At 37.9% G+C, this 21,239-nt stretch overlaps 2 protein-coding genes across 4 annotated transcripts in view; one reads left to right on the top strand and one right to left on the bottom strand.

Annotated features, from left to right (window-relative positions):
- The window catches only part of LOC141429724 (sortilin-related receptor-like), a 49,208-nt gene extending 41,874 nt beyond the window's left edge, over positions 1-7,334 (top strand). For both annotated transcript variants that reach the window (XM_074090200.1, XM_074090199.1), the window contains 5 exons: positions 152-277; positions 803-954; positions 1,261-1,469; positions 2,203-2,388; positions 3,641-7,334. In XM_074090200.1, coding sequence (XP_073946301.1) covers positions 152-277; positions 803-954; positions 1,261-1,469; positions 2,203-2,388; positions 3,641-3,702 — 735 coding nt within the window. In that variant the 3' untranslated portion in view covers positions 3,703-7,334. The remainder of the gene's footprint in view (positions 1-151; positions 278-802; positions 955-1,260; positions 1,470-2,202; positions 2,389-3,640) is intronic.
- A 1,134-nt stretch (positions 7,335-8,468) lies between these two features.
- LOC141429725 (uncharacterized) lies at positions 8,469-13,106 on the bottom strand. 2 transcript variants are annotated; one of them, XM_074090201.1, is made up of 8 exons: positions 12,329-13,106; positions 11,679-12,250; positions 11,217-11,591; positions 10,869-11,010; positions 10,259-10,406; positions 9,984-10,092; positions 9,494-9,633; positions 8,469-8,838 (listed from the first exon to the last, which is right to left on the bottom strand). In XM_074090201.1, exons 1-8 carry the CDS (start codon positions 12,910-12,912, stop codon positions 8,695-8,697), a joined length of 2,214 nt encoding a protein of 737 aa, XP_073946302.1. In that variant the 5' UTR covers positions 12,913-13,106; the 3' UTR covers positions 8,469-8,694. The 2 variants fall into 2 exon arrangements, with proteins under 2 accessions (XP_073946302.1, XP_073946303.1); XM_074090202.1 differs by having other exon boundaries at positions 10,259-10,403.
- Between the last annotated feature and the right edge of the window lie 8,133 nt (positions 13,107-21,239).

The raw sequence follows: 21,239 nt of genomic DNA, 5'->3' as shown, positions 1-21,239 counted from the left end.
CCTTGATTTGCGTGTAGGATACTCATAATTAAAAAAAAAAACTGCTTAGATCTCGCGGGTTATTTCTTCGCAGACGAACTTAAACGCCGCAAAAACACTGGATATTTATGCTGTGACATTTATTGAAATAAATTAATAATTTGTTTTACAGTTGGAGATAACAGAAGAGACCCGCAACAAAATCAGTCGTTACGATTTGGAGCCCACGGAAAACGTCAAGCTGTCGCATGTCATAAACAACTTGCCGGTCGGCGGACGGTACAACATCTGCATTTACGTGAGTGCTTCTGGTTTCTTTTGTTGGTCCATAGTGATGTGTCGGTTGCCACGCCCCGGGATAACATCTAGAAATGTTAGTGTGGTTACGCCACTAGGTCCGCGATACTAATTAAACTGTTAAAAAATATATAAAAATAAAAGACCCGCACTTAACTTACAATCATTGTTAATAATTGAACACTAAAAGCAGTACAATATGTTTACAAAAAGCAGGATAGACAAGTTGCAAGATTTCAAGCATACAAGATTTACAAGAAATAAAAGGTGAATAAAATTAAAAAAATAAACGCACGGTTGTAAGTCCGGAACCGTCAGATTAGTTTCGATCTTTTCGAAAGGTCCATACTTTTTCAAAATGGTACCGTTTTTATTTTATTTGCCTACTAATTATTACTGATTCAATCACTTCAATATTGTGTTAACAAAATTAAAAAAAAGCGGTGCGTGCTTATAAGAAGCTATTTCCGCCTTGATGAATGTAGCTCATTGGATCCTCATCTAACTCCGACACGTTTGTTTCCAGTCCAACGAGCGTGACGCGGCGGTGAAGTGTCTCAGTGTGCGTGGCCGAGAAGTGCCCGCGCCGAGGAACGTGGTCGCGTGGCTCGCGCCCAACGGATTGCTCATGGTTAACTGGGACGACCATCACACAGACAAAGACCCAAAGACGCCTAAGTAAGTTAAATAATCTGGAAAATCCTAGATCTTTAAGACGGCGAGTAGGTAGGACTTAAAAATTTTACCAAAAATACAGGTATCAAAGCGGTATATACCAGTATTTTACCGCTACTATTTCACTAGGGCTTGAAACTGGTACCGGTAATACCAGTACTGGAGGGATATATAGATCGATATTTTTCCGGTACTGTGACCCTTAGCTTGAAACAAGTACCGATTATACCGATGCGACCAAACTTTACCTTAGTTTTTTTCATAGCTAATAACTTTATGTAGGTATGTATTAACTTATACATTTTCCAGATACACCTACCAAATAATAGTGTCCGAAAAAGAAATCCCCGAAGACACGGTGCACCTACCACCCGAGATGAAAACTGAGACGGCAACGAATTCGCCGCGCCTGGTGACCGTGCCCGTGGCTAGCGGGACGCTGTACTGTGCCGTGCGAGCCGTCACCAGTGATGGGTACTACAGTGACCTCAGCGAAGTGCACACGCTCGAAATGGCGGGTTAGTTAAGTTCTCTCTACCTCAAATGTAAAATGTGGTTTCTACATCGTTTTCCCTAATTTCATATGTATCTTTTTCCATCATTTTCATTTGTTAACGGTAATTTATTTCGGGAACAGTTTTTTTTAAGATTTCTTATTAAACTAACCTACCTTAACCCAAAGCTTTCAATAAGATGAAATTTCACATAGCATGGTTGTATGTATACTTTATGTATATTTTAAGGCAATCGTTGGTATACAATTCGCAAGAATATTGATCACGTTAGATTTAGCATCAATATTGTTTTAAGTTAAAAAAATAAACTCCTGAAAAACGCTAAATATTTCCTCAATTATCGGAAACGAAGTGATCCAGTGTCATGTAATTTCTGGAAAGGTTGGAAGCCATTAAAGTTCTCACACTTATTACGTAACTGCCCGGTACTGCTTTCGTTATTAGGTACTGATAAAAAAGTAGTGGTAGTCCACTGACAAGAGCACGTTTGTTCGAATTCGCCGGCTTTTCGATGAAGGAGCTTTTGAAGCAGTCCAATGGTACACAAAGATCCGGATACAGCGGTTTTATAATGATTCACTAACAAAAGTCATTCATTCCTTTTGGACCTCGTGGTCGAAGGCTGGCAAGAGCCGGCTCAAGATCGCAAAGCGTGGCGTAATCTGGTGTTGGGGGCCATGACCCACTTTAGGTCACTGCGCCCTGATAGTAAGTAACAAAAGTCACGTTTCTCCAGGTGAAGCTGAGCCGCAGACGTCAGCGGTAACGGCGCTCTGGTGGGGCGGCGGCGCCGCGCTCATCGGAGGGCTGGCGCTGGGCGGCGCCCTGCTGCACCTCGTGCTAAGGAACAGGCGGCTGACGCGCTCCTTCCTGCGGTTCAGCTACGACAGCCGCCGCGGACAGGCCACCATCGGGGACCATGGTCAGTTGACAAGATCGTCTCAATTAAATTAAATTAAACTTTATTTCAGACGTTCACTACATCCATATCATAGTGTTAGTGATTCTTAATCTATGTTAATTTATCGCCTACTTAAATCTAAATCGCGCTACAGCCTTTTTTTGACCGACCCAGTACGCCAGAATGGGGCAGTCGTACCTATCAGCTATGACAGGTTAGTACCACACTCCCACAGAATACCGGCGTGAAATAGTAGTTTTCCTACTGTGTTTCGTACGCCGAGTGGGAGATCCAGAGGCCCAACTCCCCTCCCCCCTTCCCCCTCCCCTTTAGGCCGGCAATGCACCCGCAGTCCTAATAATGCTGTAAGTGTCCATGGGTGGCGGTGATCGCTTACCATCAGGTGACCCGCATGCTAGTTTTCCAGCTACTTACCCTGCTGTTCCCACTGCTGTTTTAGTCGAAAAAGGTAAAATTGACACGTTTGACGGTAGTTCAGCTCTCCGAAAATTATATACGAAGAAATAGTCCTCAAATAAAAAACTAGATTTCAGTGAAAAGTCTTTACTAGATCTTTTTTTCTGTCTTTAAGTTTTTCGGAATTTATTAGCAAAATTACATTTGAAATTTACCACGAGCTTTTCGTTGAGGGAAAAAATCGTGAGCAAAGTCGCATTCATCTAAACCAATTCAATGGTATCTGCTAAGATTCTAAACCTCACTGGCCCTTAATGGGAACTATATACTAATTAAAGTTAATAAAAATCATGTAAAACACATTCATCATCATCCCAGTCTATATACGTTCCACTGCTGCACTCTCAGAATGAGAGGGCATGGGCCGTAGTTACCACGCGCGCACAGTGCGGATTGGAAACTCCACACACCATTGAATTGCTTCGCAGGTTTGTGCAGGTTTCCTCACGATCTTTTCCTTCACCGGAAAGGTTGTGGCAAATTTCATATATAATTTCGCACATGAATTTCGAAAAACTCAGAGGTGCAAACCGGGGTCTGGACCCACGATCCTCAGCTTGAGAGACCATAGGTCAAACCACTAGACCACCACGGTTAAAAACACACTACACACCTCTAACTATAAGGGTCTTTGCACAGCGCGTTTTTTTAATGCGCCGTCGACGCGCGTTTGTATTAATACTAAAACTCAAGCACAGAATATGCGCTGTGAAATCGGTGCGTTTAAGAAACGCGGTGAGCATTAGCTTTAAACTAAAATTAACATAACTCTAAAATTCTTAAAATACTGTTCCAGACGACGACGACGTTCCTCCGATCCACGGCTTTTCGGACGACGAACCGCTGGTGATAGCGTAGCCTGCAACAATGTGATGCCCCGTGATCTTGTCATATATAGTCAAGCCATGTATACTAATGTTACACGAAGTTAACTAGCCCGATTTTAATCAAAATGTATATATAATTTAATCTTCACCTTTTACTCGACAACTTGAATTCTTGAAAGTCTGATTTCTTTTTGAATCTATAAGTGGTACCATACCACCCCTTGTGGAAACCTAGTGTTTTTTGTAAATTTTCTCTATCAACAAAAATCTATTAAAAATGGCAGCTAGCTTTATCTCTCACGTTTAGTGTTGGTTTCATCAAAAATGCAAAGCGTGAAAAGGAATCAGTAACATTTAAAGTACAATTGAGGCAAAGGGTCTTTGTGAAATTCAGTATGATCTTTAAAGGTGGTTTTACAGTGACGCTTACACCAGCGCGGTTGGGAAGCGTCGCGGGCCACGAGCTTTGCGTCTCTGGGATCGTTACATAGTTTAGCGTTCGGTCCGGTTGATCGTTTACATAGTTCTACGGGCCGCGCTTACCAACCGCGCTGGCGTAAGCGTCACTGTAAAACCACACTAAATACTTTTTTTTATTCGATGTTTTAATATCTAGTGAGTACTAGATATAAAGCCTCACATCATAGGCACTCGCTTATGAGTGCTTATGATGTTGAGGCTTTTTTTATAGTAGGTCATAAAAATTATGTTGATTTCGCGTAACATTTGTATACACTTTGGCTGTTAGTAACGCATAAGCCCTAACCCCATAAGAATAAAAAAAAATCGCCCAAGTTGTATTTATTTTTGTGTCGAAAAATTGTGTTAGGGCAACTGGCAGATATTAGTGTCTTATAAATACAATAAGGTCGGTGTCTACACTCAGTTCTCAGTATCTCATGTGTGCTTTTTAAATTATGCTTTAAAGTAGCATCAGTATTTTAAATGTACGTCACTTACCTGTATTTTTGTAAGTTCGTCTAAAATATTGCCAGTATGCGTTTAGAATATATTTTTTATTTGATTTGTATTTGTTTCGTATTTGGTTGTTGAAATTATTTAAATAGTGACAGTAACTTTAAAAATGTGAATTATTTTTGTGTATTTATGTTTTTACAAAGCCCAGAGTATTATTATGTTTTAAACATGGCTGTTAGAGGGAGCTGGTTATAGTTTTCCTATTTCGCTTGTCATGTACCAATTGTATTAAATAAGTGCAATTTGTGGATAAGTGAGATGTACGGGCTGTAAATCGTAAGACTTGTTGTTTGTATTGTTTAAATAGGGTTTTTTTACCTTGCTCATTTCGACAAATTGTTGTAGCTATAAAAGACAACCCACCATGTTGAGTCAGTTCGACACCAAAGACCATTTAGAAGTACAATTGTATTTAACTAACTTTTTGTGATGCAGGATCTCTGAGGCACTGGCCTGCTAACAAGGGCGGATCCAACTTCATAGCCAGGGGGGGTCATGGAGGCATAAGGTTAAATTCTAGTTATTTTTTCGCAAATTAAACATTTGAAACTTATTTATTGTAAATTAATAAAATATGAAAATAAATCCTCGTCTTTTGTCACAGAAAGATATTAATTTTATTAAAATGAAAGAGTTTAGAAAAATTTCTAGTGCTCTAGAGCCAGCACTGCGTGTGTTGCGTGCTAAAGACAATAGCGTTCGACCTATCGTGTCTAATACTGTTTAATCCGGCGTGTAATAAAAGGTCAACAAATTGAACCGCGTGATGTCACTCCCGACCCGTGGTCCAACTGCTATGTCCAACAGGTTGTACCACGGGAACGTAACTTTACCCAGGGTTCAACTGTCAGAATACTTTTTTTCTGCAATTTATTGCTGTGACCCGTGGTACAACTGAGAGGCTATTGTCCAACGGGCATATGAACAACTGTTACGTAAAACCAGTTGGACCATGGGAAAGTAAAATTACCTTGGGTCATGTGTATCGGAATACTAACATTACTGCATTAAAAAAAAAAGTCGTGATACTATTTCCAACAACTATGTAGTTTATTCTGAATACAGTGGAACCAACAGTCCGAACCTCTATTCCACAAAATTCAAGTGGTAGTTCAACTAGTTGAATTAATTGGACCATGGGTTAACATTCTTTCCAGAGTTGGACTACTGGTTTTACTTGCCCGTGGTCCAACCGGTTGGACCATGAGTAGAGTTACGTTCCCTGGGCACAACCAGTTGGACATAGTAGTTGGACCACGGGTCGGGAGGGCGTGATATACTACACTTTAGTACGGGATCTTATTGTATTGTAAGTTTATTTACGCCATCGACTGCCACATGAGTACAGATGTGCAAGTTGCAGAAAGTTTCCAAAAAGTTGGAAAAGTTCTCGGAAATTTCGGTAAATTTTCACAAGAAATGTAGGAAATTTAAATTTAAGAAACAGAAAGTTTCAAACCCCATACAAAATTGTGAGAAGTGTCCGAAATTTTCCTCTATGAAAAGTTCCGCAATTTTGGAAAGTTTCCTTTGGCACATCAGTAAACAAGAGGGCAATTATAGGCTCTTAAGCACTTCAGAGTTACTCTATAGACCAGTGGTCAACTGCTGATACCATTGTCGTTCGGGTACTTATAATGACGTAAAAACAATTGACTAAAAAAACTCCTTCGAATGACTTTACCTTTCATCCTGACCGATGGTACTAAGGCAGACTAGTTTTATTTTACGTAATTTTGATATGGTTTAAGCCATATAATTGCATCCATGTCCACTCTAAGGCAGACTAGTTTTTTTTTACGTACTTTTGAGATGGTTTAAGCCATATAATTGCATCCATGTCCACTCGATGATGTAGGTAAACTTGCAATCAGCTTCCAAGCCTAAGTAGTCGTCTAACATCAGGTAAGTTTATGCAGCACGACGATTTTCTATCGAGGCTGTCGTTTCAATTAGTAGTTTATTATGACACCATTTTGACATTACATTAACTTAGAAACAGCAATAGCGGATACTTCCTATTCAAATTTGTTCTTTGGGACTGTGATAGTGTTATGTTTATGTAGTACAGTGCAAACTCGTGTAAAATGTAGCAGGTTCCATTGGACAAATGGTAATTATTAGTACTCATCGAAAATGTTATTTTTTATGAGTTTTCCTGACGTAAAATGAATATTCACTATTTTGTAGGACATCAGCTAAACAATATCGAGTCTTTATTGGTTGACGTACGCGGTGTGCTTGCCATTTTAAATATAGTATTGTGCGCGATAATGGTCCAAATGTTATTGTATTTTATACCTTTTCAAAGAAGCAAATAATATACTGAGCGGCACTAAATTTGGTCCACTCTACATATAAAATTACTTATTACCGCATACATTTGAGGTTCCGATTTTTTGCCGCTCACTATATATCTCTGGGTATATCGTAGGCAGTGAAAACGTTAAGTTCGCAAGCGAGTGCCTCTGTTGAACTCTGTGACTATCGTCAGATCTCGACATTCCTATGGTTGGGTCGCTAGGTTATTTGTAATATTTGTAATGCTTAGTTCCTATAGGGCAATTTTATCCGCGTCATATTTTTGTTTATTCTGATACTTTCGATTGCTCTTCGTTAATCGTTAGATAAGAGTTAGTCTAAAATGTAAACAAATAAATGGAGTAATAAAGGTATTAAATGAGAGTTAAATGTTTTGATATTTCCGTCCCACTATAAGCGCATGATACAGATTTGGGTAAATTAATCCGTCAGCTGTGCAACGTAAATAGTAACTGACTGATATCTTGATATTCTAGCAATATACCGTAAGGTCGGGGTACTTTGACCCATTTCAGGATAATTTGGCCCATAAAATATGAAAATCACATAAAAACGTAAAATAAAGCGAAAAAGAAAAACGTGATCGATCAATTAACATCTGTCAACCACATGACAGAGAGCCATATTCTCAAAGCAATAATAAAACGGACCGAATTAATCCAAGGCCCAAAGTTACCATTCAGGGCCAATGTACCCCGCCCGACCTTACGGTAATATTTTTTTCATCACACTTGCTCGTAAACAGTGTCGTAACATGCAGGCTACCTTGGTTGCAACCCCCCAAATAAAACTCTCGACCTTAATGTGCTTGTCATGAAACCCGTGGTCGGTAAATGAGTCATTGCGCGTACTAATTTTGTTGTCATGAAGCCCAAGGTCGGTCGCATGAGTGTGATACTGCATGGCGTGCTGGTCGTGCTGGCGTGTAGGAGCACGTCGGGCACATGGTCAGGCTGGGGTAGGGCGGCGCGGAGGCTGGCGCTGCCAAGAGCGTAGTCAGCGGTATCGGCAATTTTTGAAAAAATATTAGTTTTTTCTTACAAATATACAATTTTACTCGCAAATGTGATGAAAAACATTGTATGTCGCACGGGCGGTACTAAAATTACGAACATCGACTCATTAAAGCCCTCAGTCTTCGACTTCGGGCTTCTAATAGACTCTCGTTCATAATTCCTTGTTTACCGCCCTTAAGACACAATGTACTATTACAGGTTGTTAAACGGCTCAAGTATGCCCTCAGGGTCATAATAGGACATAGTACATTCCTTAAAGGCGGTAAATGAGGAATTACGAACGAGAATCTATCTATTAGAAGCCCGATGTTGAAGACTTCATAATGAGTCGATGCTCGTAATTCCGTTTGACGTTTGCTCGTGATTGGTTAAATAACCAAGTGAACCAATCGCAAGCAAACTTCAAACGGACCTCATGACACTACTTAACGCCATCTAGCTATATTTCGCCTCTGTGAAAACCCTCATTGAGAGAAAGAAAGAAAGAAAAGACGTTTATTCACAACACAAGACAGAACAATCAATACAACAATAGTATTAAATACAAATACACAACACGAAGGATGTGTCATTGCGGTTGTGAATCTGAAACTTGCTCAGCATAATGCTGAAGCGTTAAAAACACCCCAGCGGTGATTTTTCAGCCAGGATCGCTGGTTGGGTTTAAAAAAGCCATAACGCTACCTACTCACATCGTGCATAATCATTCATCGTATGCGCAGCGCGGCGGCTGCGCGCGCGGCCCACTCATGCGCAGGCAGCAGCAGCAGCGCACTGTCCCGCCACACCGCGACCCCCACCACGGCGTGTCGCCCGCCCGCGCTGCATGTCAACGGGCCCCCGACGCCTGTCTACATTATAATAGTGTATTACTCGTAGGTACAGGGATGAACCCCTCGTATGCGAGAACTAAAAAAATACATTGAACTCTCATCTGCTTTAATAATCACAAACACATACATAAAGTCCATTGTCGTAACTCTTTTCATACTCGGCGGGTTCGAAAGGGTTATATTAAAAAAAGTTAGCCTTTTTGGCGCGGGTCCGTGTCCTAAGCATTCAGTCGAGTTCATAAACTTGTGAGCAAAAATTTGATCAAAAATATCTGAACACGACTATTGTTAACGGCGTAGAAGCGTGTTCAGGTATTTATGCTCAAATTTTTGCTCACAAGTTTATGAACTCGACTGTACCAGGGGTTAAGGGCATGTTTCAACACTGAAGTCCGGATTAGCTTGACAAACTGTAGCGACACCTAGCGCTATCTAGTGAGAAAATATAACTACAAGTCCTAAATCGCAACATCGAAGTTTCTTTGGGGAGACCCAAACCTTTCGACCCGGAATCGGCTTTAGGCTTTTAACGCTTTATATACACGCAATAAGGGCGAAAAAAAAAACGATTGATCGATTCAGGTCAACGCTGATCGCCGTGTATCAAGTGGAAGACGTCTTTTTCGCATTTTTGATCGGCTAAAACAGTCGCGTCAATCTTTATAGCTCTTACCACGGTTGTTTTGGCCTCGACAGAAGCGCAGAACGTATCAGGTGGAAGAGTGACGCGCCGGTTGGAAGATGAGAGGCGCTCGTTGCATTGCCGAGGTGTCAGGATCGACGCGCGCTGCCAACGAGGCCGGGTTCTGATGGCTTTAGGTAACAAGCTTTGATTAATATCCTAGCTATTGACATGGCGCCATAACAAGTAGTTCGTTTCCCTTTGGGTTGCCTAATACTTATTTATACCTAACCTATATTGATAAAGCTTGTATACAACGATGCCGCGAGGATGTTGATGTTGTATCCGAAGTCATGCCTAATTCACGCTTCTCTCATTCTGCGTTGCCTAACAAAAATATTTACTACACTTTTACTTACTTACCTACTGTCCTAGAGTCGTAAATGCGATATAATTGAATATAAATAACTTAATTATATTATTAATTTATATTAACTGAATTCGTTGTAACATCAATACGAATCTTACCCATACCCCATACCTTGATCGTAGCCGCCCCATCCCACCAATTTGCATTCGTCACCAACGTGTGGATCCGCTATGCACGCAGGCTGTACGTTCACACCCAAACTCAAAGGGCGCTTCCAGTGCTAAAATCATAAAAAAATAATGAAAATCAGCAACGAACTTACAAACAAAAAAATATCCAAACTTTTTTTTTACAAGCTATTTGCCATTTAGATAATCACAACAGCAATAAAGATGTGTGATAATTTTAACCTAACTGTGGTTTAATTTATGATTATCCTTTCTTACCAACATTGCCAAATTGTGGGCCAGATTCCCAGGTTTGTACTGCTGGTCTATGTGAATCGACACCATACGTTGCTGAGAACGTATGCTCTCACTGTCTTCCAAGTCCCATATCCCAGCTAGGAGGGTCACTTCTCCTGATGAGGTCCTGCTGAAAATCGAAGCAAAAGCAAATAAACAAATACGTGGAATTTACGTATGGATTTTCATCATCCCAGATGATGGTATCACAATGGGACGCCGCTGGCTGTCGTCGTATCCACGCCGACTCAGTAACTACGGGCAACTTAACCGATATTGAAATCGCATAAATGTGAACAATTTCTTTTACTTCACACATAATATCTATATAAAGGTTTTATGCACGAGTTCCCATCTGGTATCTTCAGTGAATTTGTGGTAACCTATTTTTTACCTGCGAATAAATTTAGTGTTGGTGTGTGAAGTTCCCATCAGCATTGGGTCCGCGTGGGCACTACGGCCCAAGCCTTCTCATTTTGAGGCTAGACCTGTGCTCTGTACTGGGACGTATATAATGTAAGCCACATGTATATAGATGAGATGATGATGAAACTTCAGTGCAAGAACATTTTGAAATAACGATTTATTTTACCCATAAACGCAATCAGCAGCAGTAACTGCAGCCCGAGGATGCACTAAAGCGGCGTAACACAAAATACTCTGTGGGCTTTTCGTAAGAACTGCTAGTGCGAGCCATGGATGAGATCCTATGTCCGCTTCTCCCATCTGCTTGTCTGTAGAAATAGTTAAAATTTTTCCAAAAAAAAATTTTGTTAATAAGGCTTTTTGCTGACTCTACCTACTTGCATTGTCATCTACGGAAGTGGGTATAATTTGACTAGACAATTTACATTCCTACATTATGAACATTGTAAGTTAAATAAAAAACTTTTTAAAATGAATGTAGCGTGAAGCATTCCTTTACTTAAATTATTCTTACCGTGTTCGCAGTCTTTTAAAGGATCCTTCACAGCTTTGCCGCATTCTTTGAATATTCCATCGTTTACATCAAAAACATCATCGTAAAAAGCTTCTTCACTTGATTGTACTAATACTGGTTGTGTGTTGATGCACTCAGAACTGTCTCTTACTCTTTCCGTTGTAGTAGTTTTTCTACCATTTTTAGAGTAAATTCTACTCGTGTTTCTAAAAAAGTTTAGAAGTTTAAAGCCTCGTAGGACCTGAAAGTCTGGATTCGAGTGGAAATTAACAGTTTGGCTTTGTGAGTCATACGAAAATTCGTCTGAATCATCAGTTGAAAACTTCATTGGCTTTTGCGTTGAGGATTTGGATATTCCAGTAACTTTGCGGTCAACTGTAAGTAAAATTAATGTTTAATTTATAATATTCGTCTTAAATCCATACAGTAAAAATATTAGCTTTTTATGAATACGGTATTAACCTAATCTAGGGTCAAACGTTGAATAACCAGGAGCTGGATCATCTTCTACAAGATCTGTGTCATCTATTGTACCGTATGGAGAATCGGTCTTCCCTCCGCCAAAAGTCCAGGTGGAACCATGTCCGTGATCTGAATACAGACCAACCAGGCCGGGCCTTGGCAACTCTACTATGTAATCTTCTACATAATCTTGATTGCCGTATTCGTACTGAGTGCTCGTGACCTGATAAGGATTGTTGGGTACATACTGGTTTTTAAAGTTAGACGTTTTGATATTTGCATACGGGTCTACGTAATCGTCTTCAGGAGTGACTATTTTTTGAGTTACTTTTGTAGCCATAGTAGACATTGGAGCTTTTAAATTACGTTTTGGAATTGCAAATTTACGGAGCATTAGCGCATTTCTTTGCTTCAAAGCAGACGACATGCTGTCACCATTATTCGTAGACCGTTTGAAACGCTGGTTTACAAGATTGTCATCAGCAAAATAAATTTGGCTTGGTTTATCACTGGGTAAAGGAAGAATGCAACAAATAAATTGAGATTCAGTCGCAGGTTTCTTCGGAATTTGCCTAGAAATATAAAAGGCAAATTAAGGAACACACTATCCAACATCCGTCTAAGCACCTAAGGAAACTTATCTTTCTTACCCTTCACGTTTAACGTAGATAAGTCCGTTTCTTCGTTTACATTCACTTTTCTTCAAATATGTACATATATTTTGAACCTGTGTTGTCTCTTGTTTATAAACTTTGAATGTTACATTATCAGTAATTAAAATTGTTTTATTTTTTGTTGTGTTGTCTGTGGTGCTATTGCTAGGCACATTTTTTCTACTTGCATTTATGACATCCTTCCAAATATAATTATCGCTATCAGGAAATTTAAAATTCAGCACATCGTCATTATTTTCGCTGGGTTTAGTTGTTGTACTTTGTACTTTTGTAGCTTTGGCACGGCGTTCGTCAGGCCACGTGAGTTGCGTATGATCTTGAAAGCGAAAGTTCCATCCGTTAGCACGATCACTAGTGCCATCATCAGCCGTATTTTTATCACGAAACACAACTTTGTCAGTTTCATCATTTTCAAACTCACTTACTTCTTCATATTTCACAGGATCTGGTTTCACACCCTTAATTTCAGCGAGTTTGTCTTTGAGCCACCAGAATTCACCGTCGATTTGGGCATTGGTAATGCTTGTTGATAATGCTAAGATGATCAGTGCTGAGAGCATGTTGCCTATTAGTTGGTTGGCGGGGATTGTGGTTTGTGTGTCACCGGGTGCACAATAAAAGCAAAGCAACGAGCCAGAAGCGCAGGATGTTGCAGCTGCGCAATTAGAGGACAATTTTAGAGCAGTTAGTCGCGTATTATTTTGCGACGATTACATTTATTCGCGATCGTGTGCGCGCACGCCCTGTGACCGTTTGTGACCGATCACTGAACTTTTCCCCTTTTGTTGGGGTATGGTTTGCAAAAATAAGATGAAAAGTAGGTCACAAGGACAATTGTTCATTATTATCTACTGAACAAAACAGATGTCTCAATGTTTATTTTGGTGAGTATTTTTGGGCATAGGACCTGGCTATATTATAACTGAAACTGTGAAGCCGAAAAATTTCATTATTTAACACAGGATTTAATACTGAATACGTAGGTACTCATAAAATACACATTATTATCTAACACAATAATTATTTTTTTACCTTTTAGGTGCCCAATTATCAAGATGTTTGTGTTTGTAGATGAAAAAAATTAAGAGTATGTAAATAGGTAATTTAATTAGACACCAATTGTTTTTATACATACATAATACTTATGGGAGTTATGTGTTTTCGTTGCTACCATTAAATTAATCATCGTTATATGTTACAGTGTTATGCTGAAATACTAACGATAATAAATAACCCACATTTGATTATCCCGAGACCCAATAATGGTGGATAACACAAATATGGAACAAAATTAAGCATGCTAGCTGTACCTACTCTGAATCACAATTAAGTAATTACGAACATAGCTGTGATGTACGACATGTATTCGTATGTACCTGGGTCATTCTAATTTTCGTTGACCAGTCATTTTTTGTAATGTGCTCTTCAAATATTTTTTTTACAAAAATGGTAATGTGCTCGGTTTTATCATTAAACATTTAAATAGGCACATAATTAAGCTTCCATTTAAAATTATCACTACGTTTAAAAAGTAATCATTATTATCTATAAAGTAGGTAACGCAGTGGACATGCAAATCTCCGCCATTTGTATGAAAATTGGTGTATTTTCCGGTGAGTTACCAATTTTTTGCACAAAATTTCTTTAAATTTAGAGTTATTTTGCTTTGAAAGATTAAATTTAGTTATTTCAGTTATTTACACTTGTTAATAATCACTAGGTATGCCTTATATTTCACAAAACATTAATGGTTACTTAAAAGTAGAATGGCCCACCTACCTACTCAACAAGCGATTTATTATTATTCAGATAAGCAACACGGCCGTGACATAATTACTTAGGAAATAAACAGCTAAAATAATATCCTAATTAATGAGGAAATTATCTAAAACTAGCTGCTGCTTGCAGCTTCGCCTCTGCGGCCCGCGGAAATCTTTTAGGGTAGTTACCTCCTATAGACGTAAAGTGGGGGGTGTTTTTTTTCTCGACTAACCCAATAGTGTGAGGTATCGTTGGAAAGAGCTTTTAAAACCGTTGCGGGATTTTGCAGAGGTTTTTTCGATTCAGTGATCTGTTTGCGAAATATTCAACTTTAAAGTGCAAATTTTCAATAAAATCGAGCGTCCCCCCCTCTCAAATCTAAATTGTAGGGTGGAAAAATTTGAAAAACTCAGGATAAGTCACTCAACCAGGTAGTAAGTATATCTTATGTACAAGGAAAATTATAATGGCTAAGATTTCTGGAGAATTATTAGTTGTTTAAGAGTAAATAGCAGCCTAAGGTATAAAATATACTTACCTAAACTTGGAACATTCCGTACACAATACGAAATCCTTAGAAAAATCACAATACGAAATCCTTGTTGTAGTGTTAACTGACGGTTAAATGTGATGCGATCTCTGTCTATTCGAACTAAACAAATAGAGACGGCATCACATTTAACCGTCAGTTAACACTAATCAGTGGATGGTGAAACAGCCCCTTGGTGTACCTTGAATCTCAGGTTGCGTACAGGAGGAGCAGCGTACGGTATCGCCTTGAAGCTGTAGTAACTCCCGTTTCCCGTGACCAGTGCCTCTAGTGTGGCGTTTTCACAAAACATTCGTTTACTAAGTATTCAAAGACGTAAATCGAGCGTTCGATCGTCGATACGTAGCCGCCACATGTCCACGGTGCGGCGGCGTCGTCACCCGTTTTCGTTACGATACGCGGATGAAATAGTTTACGTAGCAAACCTACACTCACAAAAGTTGTTGCGCAAACGTGTTTCCATACAAATTAAGATTTTAACGCGAACGCGATCGAGACGTATTTTGTGAACGGGAAAATACACAAGCATACAATACAGGTCGCACCGCAAGCCTTCGCGAGCCAACCTTCCTTCACTAGCACTTTTGGATTTTCGCTCGCCATGTCTGAAAACAGCTAATTTGGATATTATAATGATAATGATTGTCCATTTCTAAAAGAACAACATGACTACGATACGATTTAAAAAAAAATCTCTTTATCCCTGCTATAGAAATATTTCCAGTTACTGTTAATTAATAAAGACTGTTTGATTTTAAAGACATTATTGCACAAAAAATATATTCTACGGGTTTTTATAATACCGTAATCAATATACTTAAGTCTTATCAAAACATAACCAAATTATTTCTATAGTGAGAATGACTTGCAAGCGTCAGTGAATGTCTATAGACTTAAGCCCCATTTAGACAATGCGAGAACTTGCATACAAGTTTCACTATATTGCGGTATTTGTTTGATCAACTGAATTCATTGTCCCTTAATAGTCTGCGATGTAATGCAACTTGCATGGTCTAAATCGGGATTTACCTAATGGAGATATTCTGTAGAAACACTATTGATTGCAGATATGAACATGATGAACCAATCAATACGTTATACGTAGTAATAAATGCTAATTTTGATTGGTACTAGATAATGGACAAGATACACATATAGGTATGTATGTATACAGGTAATAAACACACTTCCATATGTTTTTTTAATTATATATTTTTTTCGTTATAAAATAAATTAGCACGCAATGTATAATTGCTACTTACTCTATTTTTATTCAAAATATCGTACTATTGAGTTTGTGAGACTGAAAAGTTTTCTAACAGTAGGTATAGCTGTAAACGTTTTTAATTCCGATTCAAAATCAAGTCAAACGCGGTGCACTTTGCACGTCGAGAATATTATGAAAATATTTTTCAACCATGGAATTAAAAAAAAAATACTCACGTAGACTAAATCTGTAATCTCTTTGAACAAAGATCTACAAGAATCTTTTGTTCTACGCCCGTTAATCTACGAAACAGGCTATTTGTTTTGCGACAGACTGACACTAGATATATAGCTTTAACTACGCGAAAGAATCCGAGATACGAATAAAAATTAATCTCGAACGGAATCGGAAACATTGTTTCGAACATTTCTAGAGTTGAATCAAGGATACACTACAAGAAACAATATTGCTAGATCAAATTAAAAAAATGCGTAATTATACGGGGTTATCGATCAATCGATCAATATATATAATGTAGGTTACTTATCGAAATTAATCGAGTTTGTAAGCTTATTTTTCCAACAATCAACAATAAAATTGTATTTGTTTAATTATTTTTATAAAATAAAGAGCTTACATAATTAATTACATTCATATAGTAAAAAATAAAGAATCGGACATCTCGGTCCTGGTACGCTTTCTGATTTAATTGAGATAGAAAAAGTTCATTAAAATGTACTACGAGTAAAGCCTTACATTTATTGTTGTAAAAAAGGAAAAACTTTGATTTCTTTGAATATTCACATAAAAACTTAATGAAAAATTAAATTCATTTCATAAAACGAGATATTGTCGTATGCATCATAAAAAATATTTAATTCTCTACACACTCTACTATGATGGACAATCTAGAAGTCATCGAAAAAACTCAAAGCTGGCAACATTGTTCCAGCGTGGCGTGAGAGATTTGTGTGCCCGCGTACAAGGCAATAGCCCGGCCACTTGCACCGTTCTCCGGATATCCGGAATACGAGATGGAAAAGATATCCCAGTTTTATAATGGGTTCCGAGTCGGAATAGTGTTATTGATGATTGATGAATACACACTTAGGTACGGTTGAACCAATTATCTAGATAGTTATTAGTAGATAACAAGCAATCTGCAGAAAAAAAAACGGCCAAGTGCGAGTCGGACTCGTGAACCGAGGGCTCCGTTCAAATTTGTAGGTATATGAATATCTAATATTACCAGAGCCCTATCCTAAACAAAATGTATCAGTGTGGGGTCATTAAAAGACAAACGTAAAATTATTATATTTAAATAAGTAACCAAATGCATATCAAACTGAATAGTGATGCTCAATGCTCAGATACCTCGGGCATCACGAAATGACAGCCAATCTAATGGAGGTTTACCTTGAATTGACCTGAAATAGTTTCCGCTGGCTGCTATGTGCATACTGAATACCTACCTAATATAATTTACAGATACCTACTCGTACCTACAATGTTTGAGTTTGCAGCCTGAGGTAAGGGAAATATGTAAGTACCTACATCATGGCTGCTTACTGCCAAGCAACTGTACTGGTGATTATTTTGCGTAGATTTTTATAAGTAACGAAAAATTTATTTAATTAACAATGTAATGAAATTATAATTATACTTAATTACATAAAAAAAACAAAACCAAAACAAATTATTAAAAGGAGTCAGTAAAGCAAGGTTCTGATCTGAAGAGCGTTCCCTCTTTGGATAGTTAAGCTAGGTAATTCTTTGTCCGAGGAAGCTACCAGCTTTTTGGTGCCCTGTGACGTCTTTTAATTTCTTTGTTATTATATTATAGTGTATGAGTGGGAAAAATAAAGACTTTTGCCGTTCTGTTATTTTCGGACTAATTTAATACTTTAATTATTTTGTGCAGCGTATCTTGACAAATTTCATATAATCATCAACCAAACGGTAAGTACCTACCTATCCTCCAGGTTTTAGGTAAATAGGGTTTCAAGAAGTTGTATCTTTTGGTTGATTTTGATTCTGAACTCAGAAAGTGCTTGTTTTTATGATCTTTTATTAATTTATACTTGATATCTTCACACAATCCTGGGAAAAAAAGATTCTTGATAGATGGTCAGATGGCAAAGAGATCTTATAAAAACCGGTCAAGTGCGTGTCGGACACGCCCAAAATAGGGTTACGTAGCCATTACGAAAAAATTAAGTAATATTTTTCCAAGGATTTCGTATTTTATATGGAATCTTCCAAGTTTAGGTATATATTATACCTTAGGCTGCTATTTACTCATAAACTACTAATAATTCTCAAGCAAACTTAGCCGTTATAGTTTTCCTTGAAAGTTTGATATATTTACTACCATCCTGAATTTTTCAGTTTTTTCCACCCATCGGTTTAGATTTTAGAGGGGGGGGGGACTTTAAAGTTGAATATTTCGCAAACAAATCAAGTTTTTATTTTGTAACATAAGTAGTTTAGTTTATAAATAGTTTTAGTCTTGGATGTTGGATACTATATGAGGGTTTAAATTAAAAACAAATCACTGAATCGAAAAATCGTCTTAGCAAACCCCATAATGGTTTTAAAAGACCTGTCCAACGATATCCCACACTATGGGGTTGGATGAGAAAAAAAAATCACCCCCACTTTACGTCTATGGGAGATACCCTAAAAAATTTTTTTTTGAATTTTTAACTGTACCATTTTGTCGGCATAGTTTACTTTTATATCCGTGCAAAATTACAGCTTTCTAGCATTGATAGTCTCTGAGCAAAGTCGCGGACGGACAGACAGACAGACACAGACATGGCGAAACTATAAGGGTTCCGTTTTTGCCATTTTGGATCCTTTTTACTTTTAGGTGCGGAACCTGAAAAAGGAGGATTTTTTATTGATTAACGTAAGTAAGTACTTTATTATGTGTGCCATGAAGAAACTTTTCGTATCACTAAGTGTTATTTCGTAGTCGTTGCGCCAAGATTTAAAAATTTATCTCAACAGCGCCTGAGGAATAACCTTGTTTCAAACTAACTCCTGCAGCATAATTGCACATTTTCCTTGTGACTCGCGTTCACCATCAAAGCTTAGCTGGGCCTTGGCATTAATTATTACGAAGTTTCCTACAAAGAAACAGCGAAGGATTAAAGAGTAACAAATTGCAAGGAAATAACTACAAATTATTTGCTTTTAGCCATCAACAACTTAAAAAACTTTTTTTTTCTAAAAAATCGTTTTTAACTTTTACAAGCCTTTTTGCTCACTGTAGGTACTTACATTGTCAACCGATCCACAAAAATGTATCCTTATTAAATTTAAAGACAATCTGACCACTGAAAGTGAGTTAAAGTTAAAATGCTGACCTGAACAAATTTAAAAAAAAAGGTACATAGGTACAATCTCTAAGCAAAAAATAATTCATATCCTTGGAAAACATCCTAAATGTAATCACACACGTACTTTACAATATCCATCTCATCCGTATGGCATTAAAAATTTAGATTTGTATAGCTGCAAACCTCGCACCCGAGAATGTTAAACAGAACTAGGATGTAGTCGGCAAACCGCGACTGTTCGACCGGGCTCTCCCCGTTTCACAACTCAGAACAACTGTCAAAAAGTCCGTAACTCGGTTGCCTGAGCAGAGAAACTGAACTGTTACTTATTTGGTTTACAGTTACATTTTGAGCGGTACAGCGATGGAGTGCGATGCTCGTTTTAAAGGCAAGCGATGCATAAGCATATTTTTATGTTGGTTTCAGGGCTGGATTGCGCCTGCAGTGAATTTAAATGGCGTAGTTTGTGAATATGCAAGTGATATTACAGCCGTACAGTTTTATTTACTTCCACAGCTGGTTTTGAATAGATGGCTTTTAATTTTGTATAGCGTAATCGTGACAATGTCCGCGGACTGCATTGAAGTGCTGTGATGCATTGTTTTCCGGCACTTTTAGACATGAAACACTAACGCATATTTTGTTTGTATCTACCTACTTTGAGGTAATCTGAAATCAGTCTCTATGAGAAAAAAAGAAAGAGAAATGTTTATTCATTACATTTTACAAGTTTTTGAAAAGAGACAGACGGAAGCAGTGACAAATTGGCACGATGATGTCGTCTTTGCAGGCGGTGCTGGTTTTTCATTGCAGCAATTTTAAATATAATTCAACGTAAAAAGAAACAGTGAACCCGAGATGCATAAGTACACAATAAATTTTATTTAAAAATTTGATGGGAAATTTTATGAACTTATTAAAAAAACTTTAAAACGCCTCATTAAATAATTAAAAGCAAGAAATATTTCGTGACATTGGTTGCTTTTCAATAGAAACGTTCGCTGTGTGAGTGTTGATCCAAACATACCGGGTTCAAGTTTGTTGCGGTACCGTTGTCAAACAAGGAGTCCTTGTATCTTCGTCATGTCAAGCCAGCTGCTTCTCCGATGTCACATCGTTCCCAATTTCCACAGTAGATTTGTTTATCCAAAATCACAGTCAACTTTATTAGCTTGTATTGAATTAACTTGCAACGTCGTATGTAAGTTTATTCATTCTATTATGTGGATAAACTTATATTTATAAATAAGAGAACAAATATTATAGTAAACTAACCTAAACTAACACAGTATATACATCATAACTAAACTGACAAAATAGCAACTAAAAATTTAACACATTAAGTTACAAATATTAACAAAAAAGTAGGAGAATAAAACTAATTTAATAATACAAAACTATCGCAGTTGACCCGCGGCAATTTTATTATGATTTCTATATATTGGCTAACGTTTGTGACGCTCACATCGCTATCAAATGACAGTTTTTGTATACGAAATTTGTCATTTGATTGCGATCGGCAAATTTTACATAAAAAAAACTGTCATTTGATTGCGATGCGGGCGTCCGTCAGAATGAACGTTAGGCAATACGGCCTCCGATCTAATTTTCTTACTGTATTATTCACCGTTGACGACACAGAATAACCCAGTGTTTTAGATAACCTGACTACGAAGCTTGAGATCTCGGGTTCAATCCCTGAGCGGGACAGATATTCGTATAAAAATTATGAATGTTTGTTCTCGAGTCTTGGGTGTTTGATACAAAAAAATCGCAATATTTAATTCAAAGGTAACTAGAACTACAGCTAATAATCCCACTCAAAAAATGATGTGTCCCTATTTTCACTAATTGAACAGGGATAAGTCGTGGTTCAAAAAAAAACATTTAGAAAAAAACTATGAATAGTTAGGGATTTTTGAACGTCGTCGTCGTCGTATAGATGACCTGCCCACCTATATCCCATTTAAGTTTGTCGTACTACTTACGAACACCTATATGTGATACATATACTAATGACACGCC

Source organism: Choristoneura fumiferana, chromosome 7 (assembly GCF_025370935.1).
Source record: "Choristoneura fumiferana chromosome 7, NRCan_CFum_1, whole genome shotgun sequence".
NCBI lineage: Eukaryota > Metazoa > Arthropoda > Insecta > Lepidoptera > Tortricidae > Choristoneura > Choristoneura fumiferana.
Note: the sequence above shows the minus strand (reverse complement) of the source record. Positions and strands in the feature narration are given on the sequence as shown.

Coding starts and splice junctions, on each gene's coding strand:
- LOC141429725 (XM_074090201.1), bottom strand. CDS start 12,912: ATGCTCTCAGCACTGATCATCTTAGCATTATCAACAAGCATTACCAAT. Junction 11,592..11,678: donor AACGTTTGACCCTAGATTAG/GTTAATACCGTA, acceptor TTTTACTTACAG/TTGACCGCAAAGTTACTGGA. Junction 10,407..10,868: donor GCTGCTGATTGCGTTTATGG/GTAAAATAAATC, acceptor TTCGATTTTCAG/CAGGACCTCATCAGGAGAAG.